The 25,932-nt window shown below is 55.1% G+C and overlaps 9 protein-coding genes across 9 annotated transcripts; 3 read left to right on the forward strand and 6 right to left on the reverse strand.

The window, feature by feature from the left end:
• Positions 1-103: 103 nt before the first annotated feature.
• On the reverse strand, positions 104-1,679 carry L226DRAFT_470233 (lysophospholipase; the record flags this gene model as incomplete). Its single annotated transcript, XM_067676296.1, has 7 exons — positions 104-244; positions 297-371; positions 683-712; positions 772-822; positions 881-979; positions 1,047-1,247; positions 1,311-1,679. 7 exons carry the CDS (start codon positions 1,677-1,679, stop codon positions 104-106), a joined length of 966 nt encoding a protein of 321 aa, XP_067531015.1.
• Positions 1,680-2,091: 412 nt separating this feature from the next.
• L226DRAFT_525938 (kinase-like protein) lies at positions 2,092-3,669 on the forward strand (the record flags this gene model as incomplete). Its single annotated transcript, XM_067679011.1, has 6 exons — positions 2,092-2,137; positions 2,196-2,324; positions 2,388-2,530; positions 2,590-2,827; positions 2,948-3,621; positions 3,646-3,669. 6 exons carry the CDS (start codon positions 2,092-2,094, stop codon positions 3,667-3,669), a joined length of 1,254 nt encoding a protein of 417 aa, XP_067531016.1.
• A 663-nt stretch (positions 3,670-4,332) lies between these two features.
• L226DRAFT_616161 (uncharacterized protein) lies at positions 4,333-6,783 on the reverse strand (the record flags this gene model as incomplete). Its single annotated transcript, XM_067686871.1, has 22 exons — positions 4,333-4,560; positions 4,640-4,799; positions 4,874-4,898; positions 4,960-5,017; positions 5,080-5,107; positions 5,170-5,182; positions 5,237-5,283; positions 5,344-5,444; positions 5,502-5,541; positions 5,595-5,610; positions 5,673-5,684; positions 5,744-5,768; positions 5,832-5,866; positions 5,920-5,945; positions 6,004-6,029; positions 6,095-6,112; positions 6,168-6,177; positions 6,233-6,289; positions 6,358-6,399; positions 6,450-6,463; positions 6,523-6,601; positions 6,659-6,783. 22 exons carry the CDS (start codon positions 6,781-6,783, stop codon positions 4,513-4,515), a joined length of 1,005 nt encoding a protein of 334 aa, XP_067531017.1. The 3' UTR covers positions 4,333-4,512.
• Positions 6,784-7,539: 756 nt separating this feature from the next.
• Positions 7,540-10,073, reverse strand: L226DRAFT_562818 (uncharacterized protein). Its single transcript, XM_067683525.1, has 22 exons — positions 9,888-10,073; positions 9,744-9,828; positions 9,668-9,681; positions 9,567-9,608; positions 9,450-9,506; positions 9,385-9,394; positions 9,308-9,325; positions 9,225-9,250; positions 9,148-9,173; positions 9,066-9,100; positions 8,975-8,999; positions 8,906-8,917; positions 8,829-8,844; positions 8,727-8,766; positions 8,561-8,661; positions 8,440-8,486; positions 8,363-8,375; positions 8,255-8,282; positions 8,136-8,193; positions 8,048-8,072; positions 7,819-7,966; positions 7,540-7,721 (listed from the first exon to the last, which is right to left on the reverse strand). The coding sequence occupies exons 1-22, from the start codon at positions 10,007-10,009 to the stop codon at positions 7,653-7,655; spliced, it is 1,017 nt and encodes a 338-aa protein (XP_067531018.1). The 5' UTR covers positions 10,010-10,073; the 3' UTR covers positions 7,540-7,652.
• A 1,314-nt stretch (positions 10,074-11,387) lies between these two features.
• L226DRAFT_574769 (L domain-like protein) lies at positions 11,388-13,188 on the forward strand (the record flags this gene model as incomplete). The annotated part of the gene is made up of 5 exons (XM_067685098.1): positions 11,388-12,289; positions 12,348-12,448; positions 12,513-12,705; positions 12,761-12,841; positions 12,903-13,188. The coding sequence occupies 5 exons, from the start codon at positions 11,388-11,390 to the stop codon at positions 13,186-13,188; spliced, it is 1,563 nt and encodes a 520-aa protein (XP_067531019.1).
• A 1,274-nt stretch (positions 13,189-14,462) lies between these two features.
• L226DRAFT_574770 (uncharacterized protein) lies at positions 14,463-16,736 on the forward strand (the record flags this gene model as incomplete). The annotated part of the gene is made up of 17 exons (XM_067685099.1): positions 14,463-14,584; positions 14,647-14,734; positions 14,794-14,807; positions 14,858-14,899; positions 14,959-15,015; positions 15,073-15,082; positions 15,143-15,160; positions 15,215-15,240; positions 15,735-15,774; positions 15,830-15,936; positions 16,012-16,058; positions 16,108-16,120; positions 16,179-16,206; positions 16,267-16,324; positions 16,379-16,403; positions 16,466-16,604; positions 16,659-16,736. The coding sequence occupies 17 exons, from the start codon at positions 14,463-14,465 to the stop codon at positions 16,734-16,736; spliced, it is 912 nt and encodes a 303-aa protein (XP_067531020.1).
• Positions 16,702-19,392, reverse strand: L226DRAFT_616165 (HET-domain-containing protein). Its single transcript, XM_067686872.1, has 3 exons — positions 19,148-19,392; positions 18,104-19,082; positions 16,702-18,047 (listed from the first exon to the last, which is right to left on the reverse strand). The coding sequence occupies exons 2-3, from the start codon at positions 19,073-19,075 to the stop codon at positions 17,154-17,156; spliced, it is 1,866 nt and encodes a 621-aa protein (XP_067531021.1). The 5' UTR covers positions 19,076-19,082; positions 19,148-19,392; the 3' UTR covers positions 16,702-17,153.
• On the reverse strand, positions 19,297-21,930 carry L226DRAFT_228684 (HET-domain-containing protein). The gene is made up of 4 exons (XM_067673063.1): positions 21,719-21,930; positions 20,679-21,647; positions 19,556-20,623; positions 19,297-19,489 (listed from the first exon to the last, which is right to left on the reverse strand). Exons 2-4 carry the CDS (start codon positions 21,633-21,635, stop codon positions 19,454-19,456), a joined length of 2,061 nt encoding a protein of 686 aa, XP_067531022.1. The 5' UTR covers positions 21,636-21,647; positions 21,719-21,930; the 3' UTR covers positions 19,297-19,453.
• Positions 21,931-23,094: 1,164 nt separating this feature from the next.
• L226DRAFT_525943 (uncharacterized protein) lies at positions 23,095-23,717 on the reverse strand (the record flags this gene model as incomplete). The annotated part of the gene is made up of 5 exons (XM_067679012.1): positions 23,095-23,157; positions 23,277-23,369; positions 23,423-23,494; positions 23,556-23,608; positions 23,663-23,717. The coding sequence occupies 5 exons, from the start codon at positions 23,715-23,717 to the stop codon at positions 23,095-23,097; spliced, it is 336 nt and encodes a 111-aa protein (XP_067531023.1).
• Between the last annotated feature and the right edge of the window lie 2,215 nt (positions 23,718-25,932).

Here is a 25,932-nt window from a genome sequence, read left to right on the forward strand (position 1 = left end):
CTCCGCCCGCCAGCTGATGGCCGCCCCAGCGATCACCATCCCACGCGACCGCACGGACCACCTGCCCTCTCCGGCCTAGCTTTGCCCTCCGGAAATACAATCATCACAGTTTCGATACTCCCCTCTCAGTCCTCTCCGCCTCCCGCGCCCCGCCCTCGACCCGTTTCAGCACCCATGAAATGCACTCGTCCACAAACTGCTCCCGCACCCCCTCCGGCTCATGCACCAGCTCGTGGTATCCGCCCTGCAACGACACACATCAGCTCGCGAATGACGCGAATCGAGGCACAGCCGACCTTGAACGGCTTAAACTCCTTATCCTCCGCCGCCAGCTTATCAAAGAACTCTTGTGCCGCCTTGAACGACGTGACCTGCGTCCGACCATCGTCAGCAACGTCCTTGGCACGCGACGAGTCTTGCGTGTAAAGATGGTTTCATTCAGCAGTCTACTAGGCGACACGAACAGGCCGCGGAGCTGCCAAACGAGAAGGGCAATATCCGTTCGCCGCGTTTGAGATTATAACCGCCCTGTAGTACCGTCAAGGTACCGGGGTCACGGCGGTCGAGACGGTGGCCATGGGAGTCCCAGAGGATAGCGTGAACAAGAACCAACGCGGACAACATATAGCGTCTCTCACGTGGAGCCGGTAGCGCAGAGATTATTACGGACGACTCAACTCACCCTGTCAGCGTCCCCATGCACGATCATAAGCTATCCAACAGAGTCAGCACGGCATCCACAGTACAAACGGGACACGACTAGAAACTCACAGGAAGATCTCTTGGCCAGTGCTTGTGGTCATTATATAGGAGTTGCTCGCCCTGCCCGTACTCTCTCAGTAGCGTCCGCGTCCAGCAGAACGAGGTAGGTAGGACGTACCCCGCTGAGCATGTCATGCAGACCCTTGAGCGACCCCTTCTGCACGATCCACGGGTCTTCCGCGTTCGCTGCATTCGCGACAGGATCATGGGACAAGTCCTAAACGCAGCGGAGGGTTACTTTCGCGCATACACATATACGCGGCGGTAAGGGCGCATATACTCACGTCCACCGGAACGGGCGCGTCAATGAGCAGCCCAGGGAACACCCCACTGAGTTTGCCGCCCGCGAACCGCGCGATCTTGGATGCCGGGAACGTCTGGAGCAGCAGCGGGCTCGACGCGATGACCCCAGAGAGCATGGCGAGCGTCTCCCTCTCAGGAGCCGGCGTCGTGCGCGTCCCGAACGCCAACACCAGTCCTCCGCCCTGCGATTCCGCATGCACAGCGTCACACACACAGCTCAGTGAGCGAAAGCACCGCAAACGCACCATCGAATGGCCCATAAGGAACACCGGCACGCCCTCGTACTCCTTCCGCAGATGCCTCACCCACCACTCCACATCCGCGAGCTGCTCCCTCCAGCTCGTCTTGCCGTACGCGCTGTGCCCGCTCCTGCGCCCCCTGTCGAGTGCGGTGCGCCCGAACCCGCGCTGGTCGTACGTGAACACGGTGATGCCGCGCGCCGCGTACTCGCCGTGCGCCCACTCGTACCGCCCGACGTGCTCCGCGAAGCCGTGCACGAAGAGCAGCACGGCGCGCGGGGCGGAGGGCGCGGGGTACGTCCGCGTGTAGAACTGCGTGTTGGCGGGCCCGGGGAGCCAGGCTTCGGTGTAGGGTGCGCGAGACGTCGATTCCATCGTTTACAAGGCGTTCTGAGAGGGTTCCTGGAGGAAAGACGGAGACAAGTCAAGGTTGGGAACAGGCTGAGGGGTCAATCATAATGCAGGTCAATGCGGGGGAAACCGTAATGAGTCTGACGGCATCATCATTGATACTGCAGACGCACGTTACTTCTTCACGTGAAGGAGAGGGCGGGAATTCCCGTATTTGGGCTTGATCCCGCCCATGACCATAAACTCTGGCTCTTGGACTGCGCCCTGTAAGTTCTCGCCCGCAAGTAGTCGGGACTAGTCGGCGTACGAGTCATGTACCAAACCCAGAGTAAAATGCGGCATAACCAAAGACGGTAATACTTTGTGTGGTTATATAAGCATGACTGCAGGCGCTCACCGTGACCCTATCCACACTAGCTCGCCACCGTGACCCAAGATGCGTCTGTGCTTCTCTCAAGACAAGGGAGTTGAAGGCGGGTTCGGTCAGCACTACCCTACGAGCCTCTTGTCGCTGTCGCTGTATGCTCACAATCTCTGCAGCTCGCGTGTATCGCGCTTGGCCCGTGGACGATCCGCAGAAGCTGGTCGCGGTGAAAAAGTGCCATGTGTCGGACCGTGTCGAGCATCCGCGGCTCCAACACGAAGCTTGCGCACTGGTGCTGCTGCAGGGTGAGTTCAGTCTGTCCTGATCTTCATCCGGACTTGTGCGCGCATTGACGCGCCGCCCGTAAGGCCATAGGACCATTCCCCTCGTGTATGCATGGGGTAGGTCTCAGTTCTACGAGTACCTCGCTCTCGAGCTTCTCGATGTCGACTTGAGCAGCAAGAAGAGCAGGTTGACGTTGCGCAATTTGGCAGCGCTCTCACATCAAGTGGTAAGCTCGTTCCTCCGAGTCCAAAGGCCGTTTCTCAGGAAAATTCACCATCAAGACAGTTAGACGGGCTCGAGTTCGTCCACTCGCACGGTATCGTCCACTGCGACATCAAACCATCCAACCTCATGCTGGGACGCGCGGGAGCCTCGCCCGGTCGTGTTACTGTACGCATCATCGACTTCGGCATATGTCGACCCTTCAGGGACCCCGCCACGTCCGTGCATCTCCCCGACAAAGGCACCCCACGGTCTATCGGGACCGAGCGATACGTCAGCCTGAACGGCCACCTCCATCATTGTGAGCGTCTCAGAGTCTGTCTTCCTCCCGGTGTACAGGCGCAGTCTCGCACTCGCACTCGGAAGCTCACTTTGACTTTGACTTTGACTTTGACTTTGACTTTGACTTTGACTTTGACAGCACCTTCGCGCAGGGATGACGTGGAGTCGCTGTCGTACACCGTGCTGTCTCTCATGGCTGGCCGTCTGCCCTGGGACGAACGCGGGGAGGACGATCTCTCTCGCTGCGGCGTCTTTTTTCTCAAGAAACAGTGGGCCGGCGCGCTGCTTGCGCCGGGGGACCTGTCCGTGTTTGGCGCCTTTGTCGACTATCCACGTCGCCTGGAATACACGGAGGAGCCTGACTACGGCCACTGGAAGCAGGAGTTCAGGAGTCTGATCCATGAATCGTTGGACGACTTGGACCCCTTATACGACCCAGACGACACTACAAACATCATCATCGCCGACTCAGGGCATTTCGACTTGCCAGAAGAGGTGTACCGCTCAGCACTCGCACTCACACTCGCAGACTCCTCGGACGCCAGCGCTCAGGAGCCCAGGCCCCACCCATATGCATATGTCCTTCCCGAGTCAAAGTCGCCGCCAACGTTAAGGGGGCCGTATGGTCACTGGTGGCCGACGTACACATGGGAAATGGCCGTTCCCGTAGACGACGACGAGCTTCTTGGTGACGAGCGCGAGATCGTCCGGGCGCGGCTGGATGCGGTGGATGGGGTTCCAGAGGGCCAGGGCACGTACCTCATGAGGACCTGTCCTCCGGAAGTCATGCGCTTGGCCACTGTCCGGAAGAACGTAAGTGTCGAATTTAAACCTCAGGGCACCGATGGTAATTCTCATTGACTATTCTCACGTACAAACAGCCACCTGACGCGAAGAACGAAGGATCGAACTTGAAGGACCGGGAAAGTCGCTCGCCTCTACACCTTCAATCCACAACGCGAAATGGATGTGCGGCTTCTTGTCATGCTCAGCACGTTGGTACGCCCGAGGAGAATAGATTCACCATGAGTGAGAGCCTTCCACGCTACTAACTAGTCCTACGCCCTCCAAGCCGCCCATTGCTGCTGCGTACCCCGAGCCCTACACGGGACGACCACTAAGCATGCCAAGTCTCAAGAGCTCAGGTTGTCCCTTCGAGCACATTGCACATTCCGGGACCACACGCCGTCCTCTCGCAAAGCGACACATTGATCCGTGTCTTTCAAGTTGCGGCTACGTTCGGGTACCGGATATCATTGAACAGCAGCCCTTTGAGCTGGCGCGGTTGCATGCGGATGTGAAAGGCTTTTAACCTGAACGGCGGGAAAGTCCCCGTGGAGTTTGGTGACTTCTCGGTAAGTGTGTTACTGTTCGGAACGAGCTCTGCGAACCGCAGGGAACGCGGGGACCTGTAACACTGAACATGTTACATGGGCCAAGGTACTTCCTTCCATCCTTTCAGGTCTGCCGCCGTTCATGCACATGTCCAAGCTAACCTCGCGATGGGTCATGTTATGCGCGTGTCTCGTGTGTAATCACACTGTTCCGGACAGGAGAGCAACGATCTGCGTAAGAGACTACTGTTCTGGTCCTGGTCCGTAGGATACGAGTATGTGAGACACCCGATTCACCACGAGATGCATCCCTAGGAAGAACACCGCGATGCAGCGACTGAGGCTACAACTCCGAGTCCTCACTCCAATCTCAAGCGATGTGAATGACCGAATCCGACGGCCGCCCGTCCAATGATGACTTATATGCCAGTGTTCAATACTCAATTGTCAGATGGGATATAGAGCAGCGGCATGAGCAGCGGCGAGGAAAAACGCACCAGAGGTGTTCCACTAGTACTAGTACTAGGCGCAGGCCCGCTTTCATTGCGTCCGTAGTTCCTGCCGGGGAGCGGCGCCGATTGCACTTCAAGCTCCAAGTCTTGAGCTTGAGGTACTGTATTTTCTGAAGCTCCTCCGAGAGATTGTCGTGAATTGAGGCTGGCGATGTAAGACCAGAGGTTGGACGTGAGTGACGATCATGATGGTGTAAGCGAAGAAGTCGGATTGCGTACACTGCGAGAACTGAGTTCGTATACACTACGGCCACCAGGTAAGCTTGAGCGATCCTCGCGCGGATGAGATAACTAGTTGTACTGACTCTTGATACTGAAAAATTGGACGGCGATCCAAATCATGTTGCCAGACAGAGCGAGAGCCTGGTCACAGTGATAATCGATAATCATTGGAATTGAGTATGAGACAGGGATGGGATACTCACGAATACTAGGGCTAGCGTGTTGACGATCCTTCGCAACGGTGACGCACTGGTAAGAGCGAGTAGAAAGGGAAGCGTGTGTACTTTCCCTACCCGGTGAGCAGTCCTATGGTTAGTCAATCAGCGCAAACCTTCCAACTGAAGAAGGAAATTTGCGTACCTGTGTTGATGGTGTACAAGATCAATGTGTTCAATACGTTCTTTGTCCTACACGTGGAACCACGATTTATCAATGGCGTTCGCAAGACCCTCCGGGCCGGCACCCACTTCTTATATGCAGTCCGCTGACGAGCTAACGAGAAGATGAGGACACCCGCGGTCAAAGAATCGGACGCTATGGCAGCAACGCATGCCCCAGAGTCTATCCACTGTCACAATGATAATCATGGTCACCTTCCCGAATTGCATGATCAATTGCAACTCACGACAAAGCGCTGAGCTTCGGCATATGTTTGGAACTCGAACCTGAGCACCACGTCAACGTTCTTAACTTGGGACGCCGAGTGAAAACGGCTGACGTTACCACTGTTCCCACTGTGTGATGTCCGTGGTGAGCCAAGATATATGGTATACAGATTTGTGAAGGTCGTCCGTACCTACAGCGAAGCCTGACGTTCGCGGAGTGTGAGGTATGTTTGTTCATATCAGCATAGTATTCCTTACTCACCGAACATGACGAGCATGAGGGAAACCTAGATAATGATGGCACATATATGAGTCAGTATGTCAACGGTGAACTTGACTGCACAACTCACGGATAACGCTACAAGGAGCCTATGTTTCTTGCTAACTATTTCACGATGAGAGATTTGACGCCTCCCATGAGCAACGAAGCGTACATACGGAGGTATACACGGCGTGCAAAGAATCTACGAGAAGTCAAAGAAAGCATGGCGCATGGCAGGAAGAAGCATGCGGAGAGCTTACGATTGGCATATCACGATAGTGGTCCCCTTGCGGTATTATCAGGAGCGTGAATATAAGACTGCGTGCGGCTGTAGGCTCGAGTTTCGCTCACCGCCAGAATTGGGAGGATCTAGGCCACCGGAAGTTGAGGGAAGATGAAGTTGAAATAGCTATCAAGACCGTACCTTGACCGACCTGGCGAACTAACAGCATCAGACACCTCGTTCCGGGTAGTGCAGCGAGGACGCACCATATAGTTCGTAACAGCATCGTCGGCCGCAAGTAGTTGGACACCAGGTACGTATAGCTACGGTTCAAGGAGGGATGACTGCAGTTGCAGTTCAGAAGACCCGACCGAGAGTGTCGGAGGCATACCATGCGTGTACTACCGCAGTAGTGTCGATGGTATCCATCACACTGCAAGGGGATTGGTTGAAGGAAGTTGCGTGTGGTATCCTTCGACTCACAGGATGGATAGAACCTGACGGAAGACATGCTTAGCTGGAGACGTGAAGAGATAACGGCGGAGAAACAACTCACAAAAGCCTTATTGATCGCCTTGTCGCTCCTGCAAATGGATACATATCGGTATACCTGGTGTATCAGAACTCCGTAGGAACTGCGCAAGGACCCACGAATCAGTGCATCGTTCCTCCAGTGCATCCGAGGGACTCACACGAGCCCTGCAAAGGCGCCGACCAGGAATGCGCCATAGGTACTGTCCAGGTTCGGGAGGCCGAATAGCTTTGGCAGCGAACTGGCGCTCCTCGACAGCGTCAAATCTTGGTTGAAAGCGGCCATGACACGGAAGGGGAGAAGTAGTGAAGAGGCTGTCAATTGAACGGGGATGCGTGCGGTCAGAATATATGCATGGAAAGAGGACGGGAGGTGCTTCCAACACTCAACTCGATACCCGAGGTCACCAAGCGCCCGCATAGGCTGAGGTGAGACATCCGTAGCATGATTACCTATCGAATAGTGAAGCGTACCCATGAATAGACAGAAGAGTGGTAACCTCCCGTCGCCGCAGAGCCTACTCAAGGACATGCTACCGCTAGCTGTGCTGCCTTCACCAGTAGAGGTCCGGTCGGTTCGGAACAGGGAGATATAACTCAGATGGTGGAGGTTTCCATAGTGCGGTAGTCCGAGATAGTCGGAGAAGAGGTTAAAGATCACAGGTCCGTGTTAGCAGGAGTAAAACATAAGGCAGCTCACAATTGTCAACTGCGGCCATGCTCTGTTCGGCGTTCGTGGCGATGAACTTGAGACCGGGAGGGCGAACGAGGCTTTCGAGATGTTGCGCAGCTCGAAGAGAAGCTAATAGACGGGTTGCCAACGCAATGGCCAGCTATTTCTCTCTGAAGGAGCGGAAGGCTCTGCAGGAGGTTACTCTGCGAACTCGGATGTCATTTGCTGCTGGTGGAATAACTACGTCGTGAGTAGCACCGGTGTCAACACCTTCTGAAGGGCCACTCACCAACATATGTAGGGTGACGTTCTCACTGGTGGCCATGGTGATCGATTTGTATCGGATATCGAAGGAGAAAACAAGGAAAAGGTCGATGAGATAGTCATAGACTCGGATACACTTTACATTCTCTGACATCTTTCTTGAATCATTAGGCGGAAGTAGCCCAAGGCAACCCGATGCCCGAGCTCTCCTATCCAGCCTAGCTTCCCCGTTCTCTTGAGAGTCGAACGACTGAGTCCGACAGCCACCCGAGCCCGAGTGTTCCTTTCTGTACGTCCCCAATTAGAATCGGAAGAAGCTCAGCGCCATTGGGTCAAGCCTCGAGCGCGCAAGAGCCCCAAGTAACAATCATGGGCGAGACGCACCTGAGATGATACATCCCCAAAGCCAGACCTGCCTTGACTGCTTCCATCTCCGTCGGTCTGTCGCACGCTGGCAGACTGCAATTCGAGCTCTAGATCCATGGGACCCGAGTTGTCCGCGGCATCTCGAAGCGATCGTCGGGAGTTCAGGCTGTAGAGGCATTTGGGTGTTCGACGTTCAGCTGCAAGTGGGAGAGTCGGGGTATAATAGGAGACGTGAAGATCTACTTACACCGCGAGGACCGAGTTCGTGTACACTGCAGCAGAAGAGTGAGCCCAGGCCTTTTACGGACGGAAAAGAAGAGCGAGGAGACACTGACGCCGGACAGCGACGAATTCCACTGCGATCCATATCATGGTGTTCGGCTGGGCGAGAGCCTGGTCGGGTCGAGTCAATGCTGAAGCTCTAAGGTACATCCCGGCGTAGAGAGTCACTCACGAAGACCAACGCCAGAGTGTTGACAATTCTTGAAAGTTGAAAGTTGAGAGCGCAGCGACATGATCCGGGTTAATAGAGGCAAACGGGTATAGTCACTCTGTTCCGTACCCCGTGAGCAACCCTACGCACGACCAGAATCAGCGTCGCCTGTCAGGTCGGGAAATGACGGAAGGTCGAAAACGTACCAGTGTTGATTGTGTACACAATCAAGGCGTTTAAAAGAGTGTTCGTCCTATACACAGGGATGGGACCGAGGAGGTCAGGTTGGAGTTCGACAGAGGAGTCCGGTCGATGAAATATTCCCACTTCTCGTACGCAGTCCGCTGACGCCTTAAGGCGAGAATCAGCACGCCGGCCGTCAGAGAGTCTGATATGATGGCGGCGCCGCACGCTGCCGCGTCAATCCACTATGCCAGAGTCAATTGAGGTCAGGCTTCAAGTACACGCGTGCTGTGCACGGGCTCGTGCTCACGTAGAAGTGTTCGTACTCGGCGTAGGTGTGAAATTTGAATCTGATCACATGCCAGGGTGAGCATATCCGTTGATCAGACTGACGACGCATAGGGCGACGCACGCTATGACAGTTCCCGCTGCCGAGTGCGGTTGATTAGCAAAGAGTGTTCCCCCAAGGCACGCACTGAGGAGGCTTACCGACGGCGAAGCCTGGAACGAAGCGTCAGAAAGGGGATGTACTCGTACAGCAACCGAATCGCCACGTACCGAACATAATGAGCATGAGCACGATCTGCGCAGTACAGGCAAGTGAGCTGGACTTCTATTAGCGGCAATGTACGTGAATGATGAGGCTTACAGAGAAGGCTACGAGAACCCTATGCCGTCTATCCACTGGATCCTGATGAGCAAACGGTCTTGAATAGAGATAGAGCACTCACAAATATATACACGCCGTGCGAAAAACCTGCGACAAGTCGGTCAACGTGAGGCGCCGTCCGGAACAAGAACCACTCACGACTGGCATATCAGAACGGTGAAGCCCTAGAATATATGGGAATCATGCAAGATTTGTGGAGGACGTGATGTGTAGGCACTCACTGCCATGATGGGTTGAACCTTTCAGGATTTTTTTCAGATGTAAGCAGGGCATGCGCCGCGGGGACTTGTCCTCGTACCTTGATTGACCTAAGATTGCAGCACATCAGACGTACACAGCAGTGGAGGGAAAGAGACTACACACCATATGCCACTGAGGAGGGCGAGCGGTTCGAAGTAGTCGGAGACCAGGTAGGTATAGCTACGGTTCAAGAAGGGAGTGGGTTCTCTTACACCAGGAGGTATAGGGAAGACATGATACCATGCGTGCAATATCACTACGTTGTCAAACGTGTCCAATACGCTGGAGAATCTCTTAGTTAAGCATGTGTAAATCGTTTGAGGCGCCGTCATTGGACTCACAGTATGCAGATGACCTATCCAAGTACCGCCAAGATAGGACAAAAGTTGTTAACCTCTGCAGATGAACGCAACTCACGAAAGCCTTGTTGATCGATCTATCGCGATCTCCGCCATAGACACGGGCATATCGGTATGCTTGGTTGACGAGAATTCCGTACAAGCTGAGGAAGGACCCATCAGTCACCGGTGTAGTCTTCATGGATGCAATGGAAGCACTCACAGGAGCCCAGCAAACGCACCAAGCAGGAGTGCACCATACGTCTCGTCTAGGCTCGGAAGGCCTAGCAACCCGGGGAGCGAGCTCGAGCTCTCCGACAGCACAGGTTCTAGGGAAGCGGCCATGGCAAGCAAGCCCCACAGCCGCAGGGGCGTACGCCGTGAGGATTATAAGCCAGATCATGGGCTGAATAGCCGGCAGACGTTAGCATGGAACGCGAGTGAGATGCCTGTCAGATCAGAGGGATTCACAGCACAGTTCGAAATCAATCCCATGTCACGAGCATGTGTTAGAACCACAATTCACCACGCGTGGGATCCGACTTACCATAGGGACACCCGGAGCATTTCATCAGCTTGGAAGACATCCGTTTCCTCCGAGGTTTGACAGTTCAACGAAGTTTGAGATGGGTCACCTACGACAGATGAAGAGAGCCCCCCTCACCAACTTCCTTCTTGATAGATATCGATGCAAGAGGTCATACCTCAGAGACACACGTAGATATCTCAACAGGACGCCGCCGCCACCGCCAGAGCGGAGAATGGGCGACGACAACTTCCCAGCTTGTTCATAACGCGACTTTGATAATCCGTGGCTCATTGTCACAGGAAGTTTCAAGAGAATAGGCAAGATGCAGAGCCTCACCCGACAGGCATGCAGTGTTCAGACTCTTCTGTAAATTCGCGGAGCGAGGTATTTACGACATTGGTGCGTATTTCACTTCTTCACGTCCCTCGTCGCTGTCTCGCTGTATCTTGGAATAACGTCAGATAACACGTTCTGAACGTGCATGCATTACCGCACCTCGACCGTGTCATTATAGTACTCAGCGTCTGCGGGATGCCCGCTGTCGCATGCCATCAGCTACTGCTCTGAAGCGTCGACGTTGTTGAGTGCGTTAGCACTTACCGTCGACGTTGTGTTGTTGTGGTGGACTGTTTGTCGTAGACTGCGTCGTCGGAAGAGGACGTTGTGGCTACGGGCGCTCCGGCGGTCCGCCTGGTGGCCAAACAGCAACAAATAGACGCTACGCGGGCGGCGACGCGCTTTCGTGTCTCGACGTCGTCCTCTACTTCGAGCTCGCTGTCATATCACCATTGCTCGCTGTTTATGCCATCAATTGCGCGCCGCTGCCCTCTACGTGCTCGCGCATCTTGCGTCAGTACTCGAATGTCCTCTTTCAGAGATACAAAAAATTAGTGGCGGAGCCCCGTGAGCCCCTCCCTCATCTTCTTGTTGTTGGCGAGGGCAGGTCGGATCACCCTCATGCCCCAGGGTTACCGCGCGCAGCATCAAGCGTTGAGCTCGGTTGAGCCTGTAGAGAATCGTATGCAACATACAGAGCACAAGCGTTGACTTGTGCGCTGCGGGTACCTATTGTGCGTATGTTATTGTTCTCCGCCTCGCGCTTTGCCCAGCCGGCGGACAATTCTCTGTTCACCATAAAGACCTGAATGCATGAACCGGTACGCCGCTTCTCCTCTTTGCACTTTTACGACCATCATGAGCCTACCAACGACCCCCACCGCCGACCCGAAATACAACTGGGATCGCAATCCTCAGCGCCATGCACCTCCTGCTATCACCGTCCCCCCACCACCACCTCCAGAATACTACATCGAGACCGTTCCCGTCTCACACCATCATCCTCAACCTTTTGGACACGCGCGGTCGCACTCTGCCTGGACGAACAGCGAGACTATCAAGTCGCTCACGAAGGACCCCGAGCTCGGCAAGCAGCCATCCACGCCTCACACTCCGCGGCTCCGCGACCGCCTCACAAAGTACTTCTTCGACATCCGAATGCCGACTCGCGGACGCGACCCAGAGTGGGTGCCCATGCAGGAGCCGCCTCTGCAGGCGTGGCCTCCGCTCGAGATAGAGAAGCGTCGCTTCTGCGACCACTGTCAAGCACACGGCGACCGGCCGCGGCGAAACAGGATCTTTCTTGCTGCCCTGATCCTTCTTCTCCTCATCCTGCTTGGCAGCACCATCGGCCTTGCCGTGCGTGTCGCGCGCTTGTCGTCACAGTCGTCCGGTACCGCGACGCCTACAGCACCCTCAGCCACGTCTAGCGGCAACGCGTCGGCCTCCGACGCATTGTCCGCGGATGCGCAGCAATGCCTGTCACAGTACACGCTCAACGCGCCATCAGACCCCTCGTCCTACCCCTGCTCGACCTGTCTCTCTGTCCTTCAGCAAGTGCCATCAAGTTTCAGCGAGACGAACCAGGGTGAAGGCATGCAGATCCAGAACGCGATCCAGTTTTGCGGCCTCCGGAGCATCTTCGAGACCACAAGTGGGGATGGGCAGACAGGGTTGTCAAATGGTGGGTGGGCGAAGGATGTCCGCTTCTGCGCGTGGCAGGGCGTGAGGTGCGATGGCTTTGGGCGGGTTTCGTCGATGTGAGTCTTCGTTCCTCTAGCTGTTGTGCGGTTTCGCTGATCTGGTCGCCGTGCACAGACAATTGACCTTCCCGGCAGTCCCTGCGAAGATCCCAGACGAGGTCACCGCACTGACTGGGCTCACCAGTCTTCAGGTGATCGGCGATACGAACATCCCAGGTAAGCAATGTGTCCTCTTCCTCGTGCCCGTTCGGGTCAGTAATCACTGACACCGTGCGCGCAGCTGGTGACCTTCCGACATCATTCAACTCGTTGAGCGGGCTCGCGAACTTGCATCTAGAGTCAACGGCGATCAACACGCTCCCATCGACGCTGTTGAGCTCGCTCGGCAACCTTACGACGTTGACACTGGTGAAGAACGCAAAGATGACGGGCGACATGAGTTCGGGCTTCACCTCGCTTCCTCTGCAGAACCTGTACGTTCCTTCAGTTCGCCGCTATCGGCAGTAATGCTGATACTTCCTTCCACAGGGTCATCAACAATCAGGCACTGCCTACCAACCCCATCTCCGCTCTTCTCTCCAGTTCGGCGGCCCACTCACTCCAGATCCTGTACGTCCCTCTATCCATCTCGTTCCACGCATGAGCACTGACATCTCGCTCTCCCACCCAGTGACCTCTCCTCCACCTCCCTCACCGGGAGCCTCCCCTCCGACCTCTCGGGCTTCACCGCGCTCACCGAGCTGCACCTCGACAGCAACAACGCGCTCACGAACCCGCTGCCGGCGAAGTTCCCCCCGAACCTGCAGGCGCTCACGCTCACGAACGACACACAGCTCGGTGGCGCCGTCCAGGCGGGCACGTCGTTCTGTGCGCTTTCGGGCCTGAAGACGTGCGACGTGCGCGGGTCGGGGCTCAGCCTGAGCGGCGGGGCCTGCGGGGCATGTCAGTTCTCGTAGGCGGGCGGGCGCTGGTCGTCTGCCTGCAATGCCTCTGCCTCTTCCTTTCGCTCATTCTCTTCATCTGTTTGTTGGTTTTTGGATTCTTGGATACACTGGCAGTTCCCTTCAGTACGATACTTGCTCCCGGCCAGCCCCGTACGCCTCGTTGTCGCGGCGTGGCGGCTTCGTAATCTCGCTCTCGCTCTCGGACGCTCCTCTGCGCTGCTCTACATGTACGTTATGACGCTCACGACACCGACACGCTCGTTTTTGTATCGTTATGTTATCCGCGATGTATCTCTTCCGCGCTTGCCCCGTTCGTTCCTACGTTACTCTCGTTCTTGTTGGCCTTGTCTTCGGACTCGAACCAGACTCTATGATAGTGTAATTACTGGCTGTCCATGTGTAGCAAATAGTAGTATAGGTCGCTTCCTGGATCCCGCTTATTCATGACGTTGGAACTTGAAGTGCTTTGAACTCGACCGAGTCGACGGGGCTCGGCCCTCGTCTTAAGCGCCCTCACAGCTGGTACTCGCGGTGGTCATATTACCACTCCTGTGTCTGACCAGAATCACGACGCGACATCCACCACGACTGCGTCTAGTAACGAGCACAGTCACGCTGAGAGCCACAGCCTCGAAGTGATGATTGCGGTGATGATGAGACGACTAGCGAATTCCTTGTGGGCATGAGTCCGAAGAATATCAATCTGGTAAGCAGTCTTCGAACTATCAAGTATTCGTGACTCCAGCATGCAGCCCCGGTCTCGAGGAGTTGAGCTCGCACGGAAGTCCGTGGTCCGCTCTCATTGGGGAGTATGTATACACTGACTTGATGCAGGGTTGTTCTTCGACAATCTATCAAACACAGATCGACAAGGCTGTGGAGGAAACCTGGAAGCCGTTCCTCAATAGAACAGCCTTTCTCGCCAGTTACATGGTCCTCCAGTCCCTAGAAGTCTCCTATTGACTTGCACCATGATGTGCCACCGATCAACATTACTCCAAGTGTCGGCTCTCAGAGATCCTGCGGTCAGTTGACGTGTTCCCCGCTCACGAATGTTTCCAGTGCTTCCCCGGTGAGTCGCGGCTCTCATTCCATCTTTTATCGTGGGTTAATTGTGGTTTAGACGCATACGCTCGGTGATAGGGAGCAGTTTCAACCCTCCCGTGTGTCCCTCTTCGCCGAAAGGCAATCTCGCTTTCATTCCATGCATATGACCGCACCGCTTCCCCAGCTGAGACCATGGTCTATAAGACTCGTATTATGCTTCCGGCGCGACCCCGTGTACCATGCTTGTATTCCCAGACCCCGTGCTGTCGCAGAGCGCGAGCTTGCGCGCGAAGTCGCTCGGCCTTCCCAGCTTGGACAGTAGCTACGGCGCATACCTGCTGGGTGCCTTTGCTGGGCTTGTGTGAGTACTTTCTCAGCGCTGTTGAGGATGTTGGCTAATGACTCTTTATTTCCTATTCTTAGCTCTTACGGGATTCTGGTGAATCAAGCATACCGATATGCTCGCGTCTACAACGGCGATCCCAAAGAGTCAGTGATTAATCAGGCCTTCGTGAGTTATCCTGGTCGAGGAAAACGGGCACGATGCACTCATACCCCTCCCGTGAGCAGGTCATCGCTGCACTGTGAGTCCAAGAGTACCTAAACGCGATGATGGAGAACCGATCAGTTATAGTACAATGGACACCCTCGGCACCGCCGTGAATCTGCATACATGGTACGTCAACGCGCATTTCGGTTGTCCGAGGTAGTCACTGCTAACTGTGTTTTTGGTAGCTACACGTATTTGGTTTCAAACTACTTCCAGCCGCTCGTGCTCCTGCGAGGAATATGGTTCGTGGACGTTCTTGGTGTTCGAAGCGTATGTCTGACGTGCCAAGGTTCTGGCAGGTCGCTCAAGGTATGATGCGTATCTCCCTGCCACTCCCAGCGTGCACTGCTTACACTCTAATCGCGATAGATTCAGCCCGTGATGGCCGTAAGCAACTAAAATCCAGGTGTCGCTATCGCACAAGTTCCTGACAGCTTCCAGGGCATGACAGTTCTAGTATGCCAGGCGTGAGCGATCCCCGTTAATTATTCGCATCGTAACCCCCATTGACTCGCCTCAGATTCTTCGCCCGCCGTGTATACCTGTGTGCGTGCTACTATCTGTTGTCCTTTGAACCTCTTCATGACCAAGGAAATAGTCAGCAAAGAATGTAGAGAGACAGTCGGCAGAAGATATCGGATCCTCGTAGCATGCTCGGTAAGTTCCACCTGGACATGGTACGGCACTGTATGCTTACTGAGCTATGTCACGAAGATACTTCTCACCTGGACCATGTTTGGTGCGTCTCGAGAACTCGTATGCGAATGGTTGTCTCACACCTGAGACTTTGGCGGTCAGGATTCGCGATCGGTGAGTGTCGAGCAGACATCCGGATCTCGTAGCCTTTAGTGCTAATCCTATATTGGGCATGTTATGCAGCAGGAACGATGGTAGCGTGAGTCAAACAGTTCAGCATTGTCTCGGTTCAAGATGGTCAGGGTCCACTAATATTCTCCTTCAGGTTCAAGTACGAGACCTTCGCCGAATACCAGCGCTTCTACGTAAGCCCAAGCACGCTCTCACAGGCTCACCATAACCCCGTTGATCCTTCGATAGTGGATGGACTCCGCAGCATGCGGCTGCGCAATCATGTCTGACTGCCTGACTGCTGGGTCCCTGATCGTCATCCTGAGGACCAGGCATCAGCAGACTGCTTACAAGAAGTGAGTGCTCGCCATCGAATCCACGAGCTGCCTCAGGCTCGTCGACTCCGAGTCCGACCCACTTCCACCCTATAGAACCAAAATGATGCTGAACGCTTTGATGGTGTATACGATCAACACTGGTGCGTGAGCTGCGTTTCCTGACGAGAGCGGGATGCTGATCTATCGTAGGGTTGCTTACGGGGTAGGATCCTTCTTCCTTATTGCTGACATCCGCTCAATCGATTGGTGTGGCGTTCTAGGCTTGTCAACGGGATGGCCTTGATCTTCGTGAGTGACCCTCTAGAGCAGTAACCATTGGATCCAACGACTAACCGACGTAATGAACAGGCTCTCGTCCAGCCGAACACCATGATCTGGATCTCCATCGAATTCATCGGTGTCAGACGTGAGTCCCACCCTTCATCTTCACGTTCTCAGCCCGTCGCTCACTGCAATTCAGTGTACACGAACTCAGTTCTCGCAGTGTGCGTAGCTCATGATACACTTCCTACTCGCCATCAACTCCGAATGTATTAATTCTCTGCAGGTTGAACTCGCGCAAGAGTCTTCGAGAGACAGCCGACAGATCGGGTCCTCAGGACCTCGAGCTGGAACTGCAGTCAACACCTCAGACAGACGGCAGCAGTCAAGACAGGTCTGGAGTCGGTGGCTCCGAGACACCTCCGGTGTGTCCGATCCCTCTTCTTCGTCTATTCTATGACTCTGAGGGTTCGAGCTAGGATGCGCAGAAATCTACCCTGGGCGTCGTAGGATGGCCGTGGGATGCTGTCATTCAAATCGCAAAACGCCAGGGTTAGACGTATGGCTCTTGCGCTACGGTGTTGTCTTCCCGCAGGAGGGAGGCTTGGGGGGGGGGGCAAAATTCGAGTGTATCTATCTATCTATTCAAGTACGCAAATCGACCTCAATCTAGATCTCGTACGCCTCTGTTGTTACAGTGTCCGACTAGATGGATACTCCAGAATTTCGAGCGCACTCACGCACTGCGACCACGCCTCAACGACCACGGCTAGGTCGATGTTACCCATAGTGACCTCCAATCCAAGTATGTTCAATGGGAGCTCCAGGATGTTGCCAAACTCGAAGAGGGCAGTGCGGGGGCGTACTGGTCCTTGCCGCTACGGAGAAGTAGAGTACGGAGTCTCGCGCTCGAGGTCGCTAGATCCGTTGGGTGGGTAGGAGTATCGTGAGGGCTAGAGACAGCCCGGGCCTTTTCAGCTGCGGGAACCACAGAGACGTGGCTGATCTTCGAGAGGACAACTGGCATGCAGGACGAGGGTCGACCTAGGGTTCAGCGGACAAGGTGCGAAAGACAAGGTGATAGGACAGTGCGGGTCGAATGTTCTGCTGAGGCCTGGCCACGTCCGAACGTGGTCGGCAGGACAAGCATGATCCTCTCGGTCGCCGGACGAAGGATCCGGGGTCTCCCACATGCTCGCCCAGTGAGCGGTTGCCCACAGCGCGCCGTATTCGTGACGTCCCGGAGAAGACGGGCTCATTGGAGGATGACTCTTGCACACGCCGACCCGAATAACAAGGGGCGCCACCCGCATAGGATCCGTGAATGTGAACACAGCCGGTCGGGAACCTTCTAATGCTATCACCGATGACAAGCGGTACTGTCCGAAGGTCCAATAACGGTCGAGGTTGTTGAGTAGGGACCTGATGTTAGACTCGGGAAAGCGGAAGGGCGGGTTCATGATTTGGTTGAAGAGCATCGGCGGGATCGGCACACTTCCCGTGACTGAAGTCTGGGTATAGCTGTGTGCAGGGGGGCTCTGGAGGAGATTCACTTCTTTCCAGGTCCATGAAGTGTAACCCAAGGCATTGCCCAGGAGGCTGTCCCCGTCTGCAGGCGTCACTGCAACAAGACGCGCTCGCAGCGTCGGCCCATCGGGAAAGCCAATGCAGAATGAGGGACGGAGTGCGTCTGAGCTATTGAAATTGTACGTGAGAAGCAGGAACAAGCGGTTCTGTCCGATGTGCCATCCAAGGTCTGCCAAAGACCACAATCCACAGTCAACCACTGGGATGTGGGCTCGCACTCCGTGAGGAGTGATGGATAGTGTGACCGAGCCAGTGTCCGGATATGATTGCGATCCTCCGAGCTGCGAAGGGGAACTGAGTGAGTACACGGTCACGGTTGGCAAGCTGGAGAACCTACCGGGAGGTTCCACTCTTCATCCGTCCATGGATCACGGCGTAAAGAACGACAACTAACACGTTCACATCCCTTGAATGCGAATGGAGATTGAGCGAAGAGATGAGATGCGGATGTGGGTTCGGTCAGAAGAAGACTTGCAGTCTTTTGCAAGGCAAGGTCAATAACGAGGGTTGGGAGTGGATCGCCCCATGCGAACAATGTAGTGTCATGGCTTTGCTTCATGATCTCCTCTTGCAGACGCTGGAACGCCCTACGGCCCTCTCCGTAAAGAGTGGGCATGTTGATGTCGAAGATGCCAAGCAGGCAGTAGGCTTCGTCCTCCACCCGTGTGGTTTCCCGATGGGCCGCCCATGACATGCGCTGAGCGACGCTGAAGTCTCCGAGAGAAGCCTCAAGACGCAGCAAGCGCGCGGGTATCCCGGTGGCGTTCTCCAATATTCCTGCGAAGTCGGCCTTCGAGCCGAGCATCTCCCAAGTCCTGGATAGGAAGATGACGATCCGAGGGGCTACAAGCTCTTGTAGCGTCCAGCCGCGCTTGTTCCATCTTGTCCACCGGAGACCGTATGAACGTGCACTTTGCACCTCCGACTCGGAGCCTAGTTCCGAATCCGAGCTGGAAGGAACGTCTTCTAGGTAAGCATAGCAGATCTGTGCGAGGGAGTAGTAGCGGAACATCGAGTTGACGGCCTCGGAGAGCTCCGCACTGCTGGACTTGTCGATACAGCATGTGTCCATCCACAGCCATTTGAATCCATGACGCTCGGCGAGCTCGCAGCACTGCCTGATTTTGGCGCAGGCGAGACTGCGTGGGTTCTCTCCGGTCGCGCCGCACCGTTTGCGTAGCTTCTGTATGGCCTTGAAGGACTGCTCTTCCGGACCCCAGACATGGGAGAGGATCGCGTAGCCGTCCTTCACGGACTCGGGAGAGGGGAAGTAGTGCAATTCAGCCCGAGCGGTACTGAGCAGCCACATGGCGGGCCTTGGAGTAGTACCATTCAGTACCATTCAGTACCAATTAGACGTCGAGGATCGACTGATACTCACCTAGTACTCCTGTATGTGCAAGACAAGGACAATGGAGGAAGATCAAGGACCCAGGCGCCTGTGGGTACATGCAGTGCGACATTGACGTTGGCGTATCAGTGAGGGTGGGAACGTCCAATGACATACAAGTACGGCAGACCTGGACTCGGATGCGTTGAACCGCTTCCAAGTTTCGCGTCATTCAGCTCCCCTTCCACGATATGGCTGTGAGAGTTTACAGCTTGCAGGCTGGATGCACTCAAGTCAGGTCCTCACGATGACTCACCTAATACGACTTTCAAAGGACGATATCCTCATATACCGATGCTACGTCGTCTGTGATTGTCCCCTCAAAGACCCAATCTAACATAGCATATCCTGAATGCTCAGCGCGAGTCCTGGGGTCCGCCGGCGGCGCGTGGTACATACAGATTCTGGAGCTCCATCTGAGTCGGCGTCCTGCAGGACCACCCCTGTCGGGCATTCGACCGCATGGTTGCTCTCAACGTGCGATTTCGATGGAGCCTCAAGCGGAGACATCGTGGGAGTATTGAGAAGAGTTGATGACTCCATAGCCGGTGGGGGCGCGAGCGGCCCTCGCAGTTCGCAGGCTGGCGGGATGGTGATCTTCGCCCGGGCGAGCATCTCCACAAAGACTGTGCCGAGAAGCTCGAGGTGGACGAGCAAAGTTCCTGCGGGGTCCAACTTTGAGGGAGCGAACGATATGCGTACCGCTCTTTCACTGTCCCCGAAGAGCCTCGACCGTCCGGGAGACCAAGCATCGATATGGTGTTCGCCACACTGATGCACGTCGGCCTGCGGGACGTTACTACGACCATCTGCATGCGGGGTGACGACTCTGGCCCAGCAAGACGCAGGGCCTGGTTGCTGCCCATTGCACGTCCCCATGTCAACGTAGATGTGCTCCCCGCGTTCCCAGTTGTGGAATCGGACTCGAGTCGTCGAACTCGAGTCGTCAGAACGCGAGTAGGTAGAGTGGAACCCGAGGGCGGAGAACCTGGCCAGGAGCCACTGGGGAATGTGGAAGGCCATGGTCGTGGTTGCGCGGCCCCGGTCAACCATGATCGTTGGAACGGAGGAGGGTGCTGGTGAGGAAGCGAGGGTGTTACCGGGGCTTTGAGCGATGTAGATGGTCCGCCACTCTGCGGCGACGATCTGGCCGTTGAGTTGGAGGTTCTCCATATCCTTGCCTAGCGATATCATACGCACGCGCTCCCGTGTCCCGTCCTTGCGCTGGAGCGAGTCGCTGACGAAGTAGAGCGGTCTGGAGGGATCTTGAAACGGGTTGCGGGACTTATGGAGAAGTAACCCGAGATGCTCGCCGCCCTTCTCGCATAGCAGTACGGCAACAACGAAACCGTCGGCCTCGATGATCGGGAAATGGCACTTGACTCCGTAATTGGTGATAGTGAACCGCGGGAGTGCAGGATATCCAAACGGATGCTCGACATTTTGTGCGTGTCGATTGCGATTGCGCTGGAGGTATCACCAAATCAATAGGATCCGAAGCAGATAAGCGAGATAATTTTACCTTGGCTGCCTTCTTCCACTGCCATGCTAGATACGGCTGGAGAGGCTTCTTCAGCCTTGGGGTGTAGTACGCGCAGCCCGCTTGGAAGGAGCTCGGGGAGGGTGCGAACAGATATTGAACGTCGTTGAGACAGTTCGCAGCACGGTTCGTGTGATGGGAAGTATAGTTGCGCAGGTCGACCTGTGAGACCGTCTTTCCCCAGGCGAAGAGACTGGTGTCGACAGACTGCTTCACGATCTCGCACTGGAGACGCTGGAAGGCCTGTCGCCCCTCCCCATATAGCGCCGGCATGTTCACGCCGAACAGTCCCATGAGGCAGTACGCCTCGTCCTCCAGACGCGTCGTGCTGCGTCCCGATGCCCACGACATCCGCACGGCAAGGCTGTACTTGCTGAAGTGGGACTCTCCAGTAAGGACCTTCCTTGAGACCCCCGTTACCTCCTCCAGAAGACCGCCAAGCTCGGATTTGACCCCGAGCTGTTGCCATTCTCGCGAGAAGAATATGACAAGCTGTGGCGCAATCAGCTCCTGCAGGGTCCAGCCACGAGTGTGGTACCGGCTCCTGCGGAAGTCGGAGTCTGGGGCGTCCAGGACGCACGCGCTCGACACGTCCTCGAGGAGGGCATAGCAAACTTCGGCCTGAGAGTACCACCGGAACATCGAGTTGAGAGCCTCAGTGAGCTCGCTGCTGCTCGTCTTGTCGATGCAGCACGAGTCTATCCATAGCCACGAATACCCGTGGCTCTCTGCGACGAGACAGCAATGGCGTATCTTCGGAGAGACGAGGTCTCGAGGATTTTCGGAGGTGAGCTTGCAACGTTCCTCGATGAGACGTATATCTTGGAACGAATCTTCGTGACTACTCCAAGTGTGAGATAGAATAGCGTAGCCCCCGGTGACAGCAGCGGTGGCGGCGAAGAATCGCAGTTCGGCGCGACTGGTACTCAGCAGCCACATCTGCGAACGACACTGTGTACTACGTTAGTTCGTGCTGCGACAAGCCCAGGAAAGGATGCATCATGCCAGATGCTGTGACGTACCTTATGAGGCGGTATGCCCTCGCAGAGAGGGGACCAGTTGGGAGAGTCAGAGCAACGCGGAAGACGTATCGCTTATAAGAATCCATGCAGAGGAGGCACTTGACGATGTGGCATCGGTGCCCACGTCAAGGTAGACGACACGTTGTGTACGAGGCAATGCAAGGGACGTCTAGCAATCATTCGGTAAAATTGCTAATGCCGCCGATGTCACCTAGCTATGCGGACTTGAATGCTATACAACAGTGAAGGCGGGTATCCGTATGAGATTCAGAACAGAATCCACCCTTGCATCACGAGCATTTGCCCCGATTTCTGAAGGTAACCTTTGCACTCAGCACAGACGTTCTTGAAGACGTTTCCTTTTGTGCGCATCTGCCACCAGGCCGATGTAGCAGAGGCGACGTATAGTCAGCACGTGGGCCCCGTATCCGCGCAGGCTATGGTACTGCTAATGAGAATGACCACAGAAGTACGCGCTCATGAAGCCTTCTTCTGCGCTCGACTAGACGTCTGCCAATGGACAACGCGGCAGATGGCAGCTGCGCAGTGCGGACATAGCCTTGGGGCATCAGAATTAACGACAACTCACACGGACCCCTTCTATCAAGTGGCCATGCTTTGCGGTATTGTAATACACATCGAACTGCCATCCGACAGCCCACTGGCACGCCAGATTTGCCCGTTGTAATCAGAACAGTCTTGTAGAGCGACTCCGTCAAGCACGGGCTCTCCCTCTTCTTGGCGGTCCAGAAAGGGCCTCAACGTGTGCTTACCTTCCAGATACCAATATCCACATTGACCTATCGCACAATCGACCTGCCTGCCCTCCGGACTTGAAGACAAGGAAGTCGGCGTGCTCGAACTTTGTCATCCCGATGGCAGCTTGAGAATAATTGAACGTTGTACACTTTGTGCAACATCATGCTGCGAGTGATATGTGACCGAGACAGCAAGATACAGTGCGGACAAGCTGAGTAGCAATGCGAGTTCATGATGGCGGCCGAGAGGGCGCGAGAGGGCGCTAGGTTGACTCGGGAGTTCCGAGTCGGAAGGCGCGCTCTGCCGCATACGGCAATTCCCGACCCACCTTGAAGCTTGAAGCTTGAAGGCTAACCGTTCTAGACCTAGTACGTTTGAACCACTCAAGTCCGATCCATGAGGGTTATATACAGGATGAGCTGGATAGGTGAGTGGCCGAATCCATAATGTAGTGGCCCAATTTTCAATAACCTTGCATGTGGCAATTTGGCGAAGACAAGGGCTCCTCATTGGTGTACTATGTAGTAGTAATATGAGGAAGTTCTATTAGCGAAAATCGCATAGAAGCGCAATCAACCACGGTAACTATTAATTCGAAATGATGTGTATACTATCATTTAGATGCTGGAGTCGGAGCCCTGTGCTTCCCAATTCCGTGGGACGGTGCCCGTCGTGGGGTTCTACCATGACCGGGGCAATAGAGCTGCATTTGCCGTCGCTGAAGGGGGTAAGACGCCCTGTAGGTGGTGCTCTATGTCAGCTCTGCCGCAAGCCTGAGGCTGGAGAGAACATGGCTTACTGTATCCGTGGTGGAAGGGATATCAGCGCCAGAAGTAGCTTCAACAATAGTGGACGCGGGAGCGTGTGTCGCTTCTGCAATAGTAGAAGTGCTCTGTGCTCATCGAATAAGTATTCAGACGGGTAGATGAGCCGGTCAATTCTTACCTTGAGGCTGCCATCACTGGGGGCTGTCTCTACCAAGCAGCTCATCTGGCGGCATCCCCTGTCCTCCAGCGACTTTGGTTCACAATATTAGTGCCTCTCCTTAGACAGAGGATATCCTAAAGGGGAAACGCACTATGCTCATGGCTGGGACCAACGGAGCTGGGGCAGCTTGTACTGTCACGAAAGCTGGGGGCAACCGTCAGCTGGGAGCTTTGCATAGATTCCGATACGCATACGCACCCCCGATGAGGGCAGCCGAGATGATGAACGCGCGGGTGAGAATGAAGGACACCATGGTTCAATGGACGAGGTCAGAAGGAGCGACTGAAGTGTGTGTGTACTGGCAAGCAAACGAAGGGAGAGACTGGGTGAGAACGAATGTCGGACTACTACCACCAGGCGTTGTTTTATACCTCTCCTAGGAGACATAAGCGGTGAGTGACACTTCAGCATACGATATCGGATGGCGGCGACATACCTAGAGGGGAGCATCGTAACTTCTCGGCGCATCTCTCAAACACGGCCGCGACGCTGGCTGAACCCGACCCTAAGCCACTTCGATAGGGAGCACACAGGGAAATGAAGGCGTCCTACCAGGACGCGATGGCCCTTGTGTAGCTGAACCAGGGACAGCCGCGGGCGGTGATTGGCGTCTGCATGTTAAGCGTAGTCGGAAGTAGTAGGATGCAGCCAAACGTCGCAGTAGTGGCTAAGCGTTGTGGGGGCGCGTGAGAGTAACGTGAATGTCGGGATCGGACGGGCGCGAATAGCGTCGGAGAGAGGGCGGCGCCCATATTGATTTTGTCACCGCGTAAGGTGCCTACAACGCCGAATTCTCTACAAATGACTATGTGGTCAGGGCTCGACAACAAATTCATCACGACGAAGCATCTCACCAACGACGTGCTGCCCATCCAACGGGCATAGATGGCTTGAGTCGCCAGTTCCCTGCCGTCTAGGGTAGCGAATTAGCATGAGAATACGCAGGGTCAAAACCAGACGGAATACAAGGGAATAGATGTAGAGACTCGTGCGGGGATGATGTGCATGGCAACACATGTTCGCAACATTCACCCACCACTCTTTCGTGAATGGATGAGCACAGGGAAAACTTGAACGACAATATCAGACTGTGAGAAGTGACTTATTTTGGATGGAATTACGAACTTCAATATCGTCTCGCTGGAATATCACCTCCGTGTCCTTTTTGACTTGTAGCCAGCGTGCTGCCCGTGGTGCCCTGTCGTCAGGCATCAGCACGACTCAGCTCGTGGACTGAGAAGAGATGTGCGAGGGACACGGCATAAGCGAGGGCCGGCGAACTGTAGAACACGATTTCAGTGTCACGTAAGTATGCCGGTGTAGAACAGGCACGTACCTTCTGGCACGATGTGCGAAGGTAGCGAAGGTGCGAGCGAGAAGGAACATGCCCTTGTCGACCGGTAGTCAACCATCACGGAGAACAGGAGGGCAGAAGCTCCGACAGGTACCTGGCGCAGATACTGAGGCGTTTGCTACACGGCAGGCGAAAGGCGAAGGCGACATCTATCCGGGGCAAGTGCACTAAGTTTCCACCGACTTACCGGCCCAAGCCTTCCCTGGACATCCCCAAAGCATACTGGCCAGAAAGGCAAGAGCGCTCACCTAGTAGGCAAGAGAAACGAGAACCTTACTTGGTGTGCTCCGGGCTCTGAAAGTGAAATCATTTCGACTTTCGGAATCCAATGGAAACCGGTGACCTTGAAAGGGCGCCGGGGCCAACTTGAGCAGTAGTATGCGAGCCCTTGTTTGATGGGCCAGCTCTTCTGAGTGTTTCTTCAAACACGAAAATTCTGTTACCAATCACGCACCATCTTCTAGATAAGCACAAGTAGTGAGGATAATGCTGAAGGCGGGACAACTTCCAGGTGGCCATGGTGGACGGAAAGTTATGGGCGTCTATAATATGATCCCAGATCACGCATAGATCTCGATTAGGTTGCCGCTCGGCTATGAACGAGTAGTTCAAACGAACCACCCAATTTGGAAACCACAAAGGTCTTCTTCCGACTCCCATGAAGTGCGTCGCTTTCTGATCCATTCATTTCTCACTGATGCCCTGGCTGATGCTCTCTCTGACAGTGAGAGTCGTGGACGTTCGCGACAGGCGTGTCTGATGCCTGGGCCCGTACGGCGCTGTTTGCCACGTAGCGGCTGTAAGTGCCAGCAGTGAGCAGCGTCCGACTCGCAGTCGTGAATAATCGACCATCATCGACGACCTTGTGTCTGATATATCAGTTGAGCCTAAGCTTCATGTGTATCTGCAGTCTACAGTGCGTGCTCCGGTGATCAACCTGATCCTGGCGGCGCAGGCAGCGTAATTCCCCGGACAGGTGGTTGCACATCGAGGTCGGGGTCAAGAACAAGAACGCCCATATCCAGCAACACAGCCGCTCGAGCAATGTCGTAACTTGCCTTCCCGGCCGAGTCGGGCATCTCTTGTAATCCCTCGCTGCGCTTACCCGTCACAA

This window comes from Lentinus tigrinus, assembly GCF_003813185.1.
Source record: "Lentinus tigrinus ALCF2SS1-7 unplaced genomic scaffold L226scaffold_37, whole genome shotgun sequence".
In the NCBI taxonomy this organism is placed as follows: Eukaryota; Fungi; Basidiomycota; class Agaricomycetes; order Polyporales; family Polyporaceae; genus Lentinus; species Lentinus tigrinus.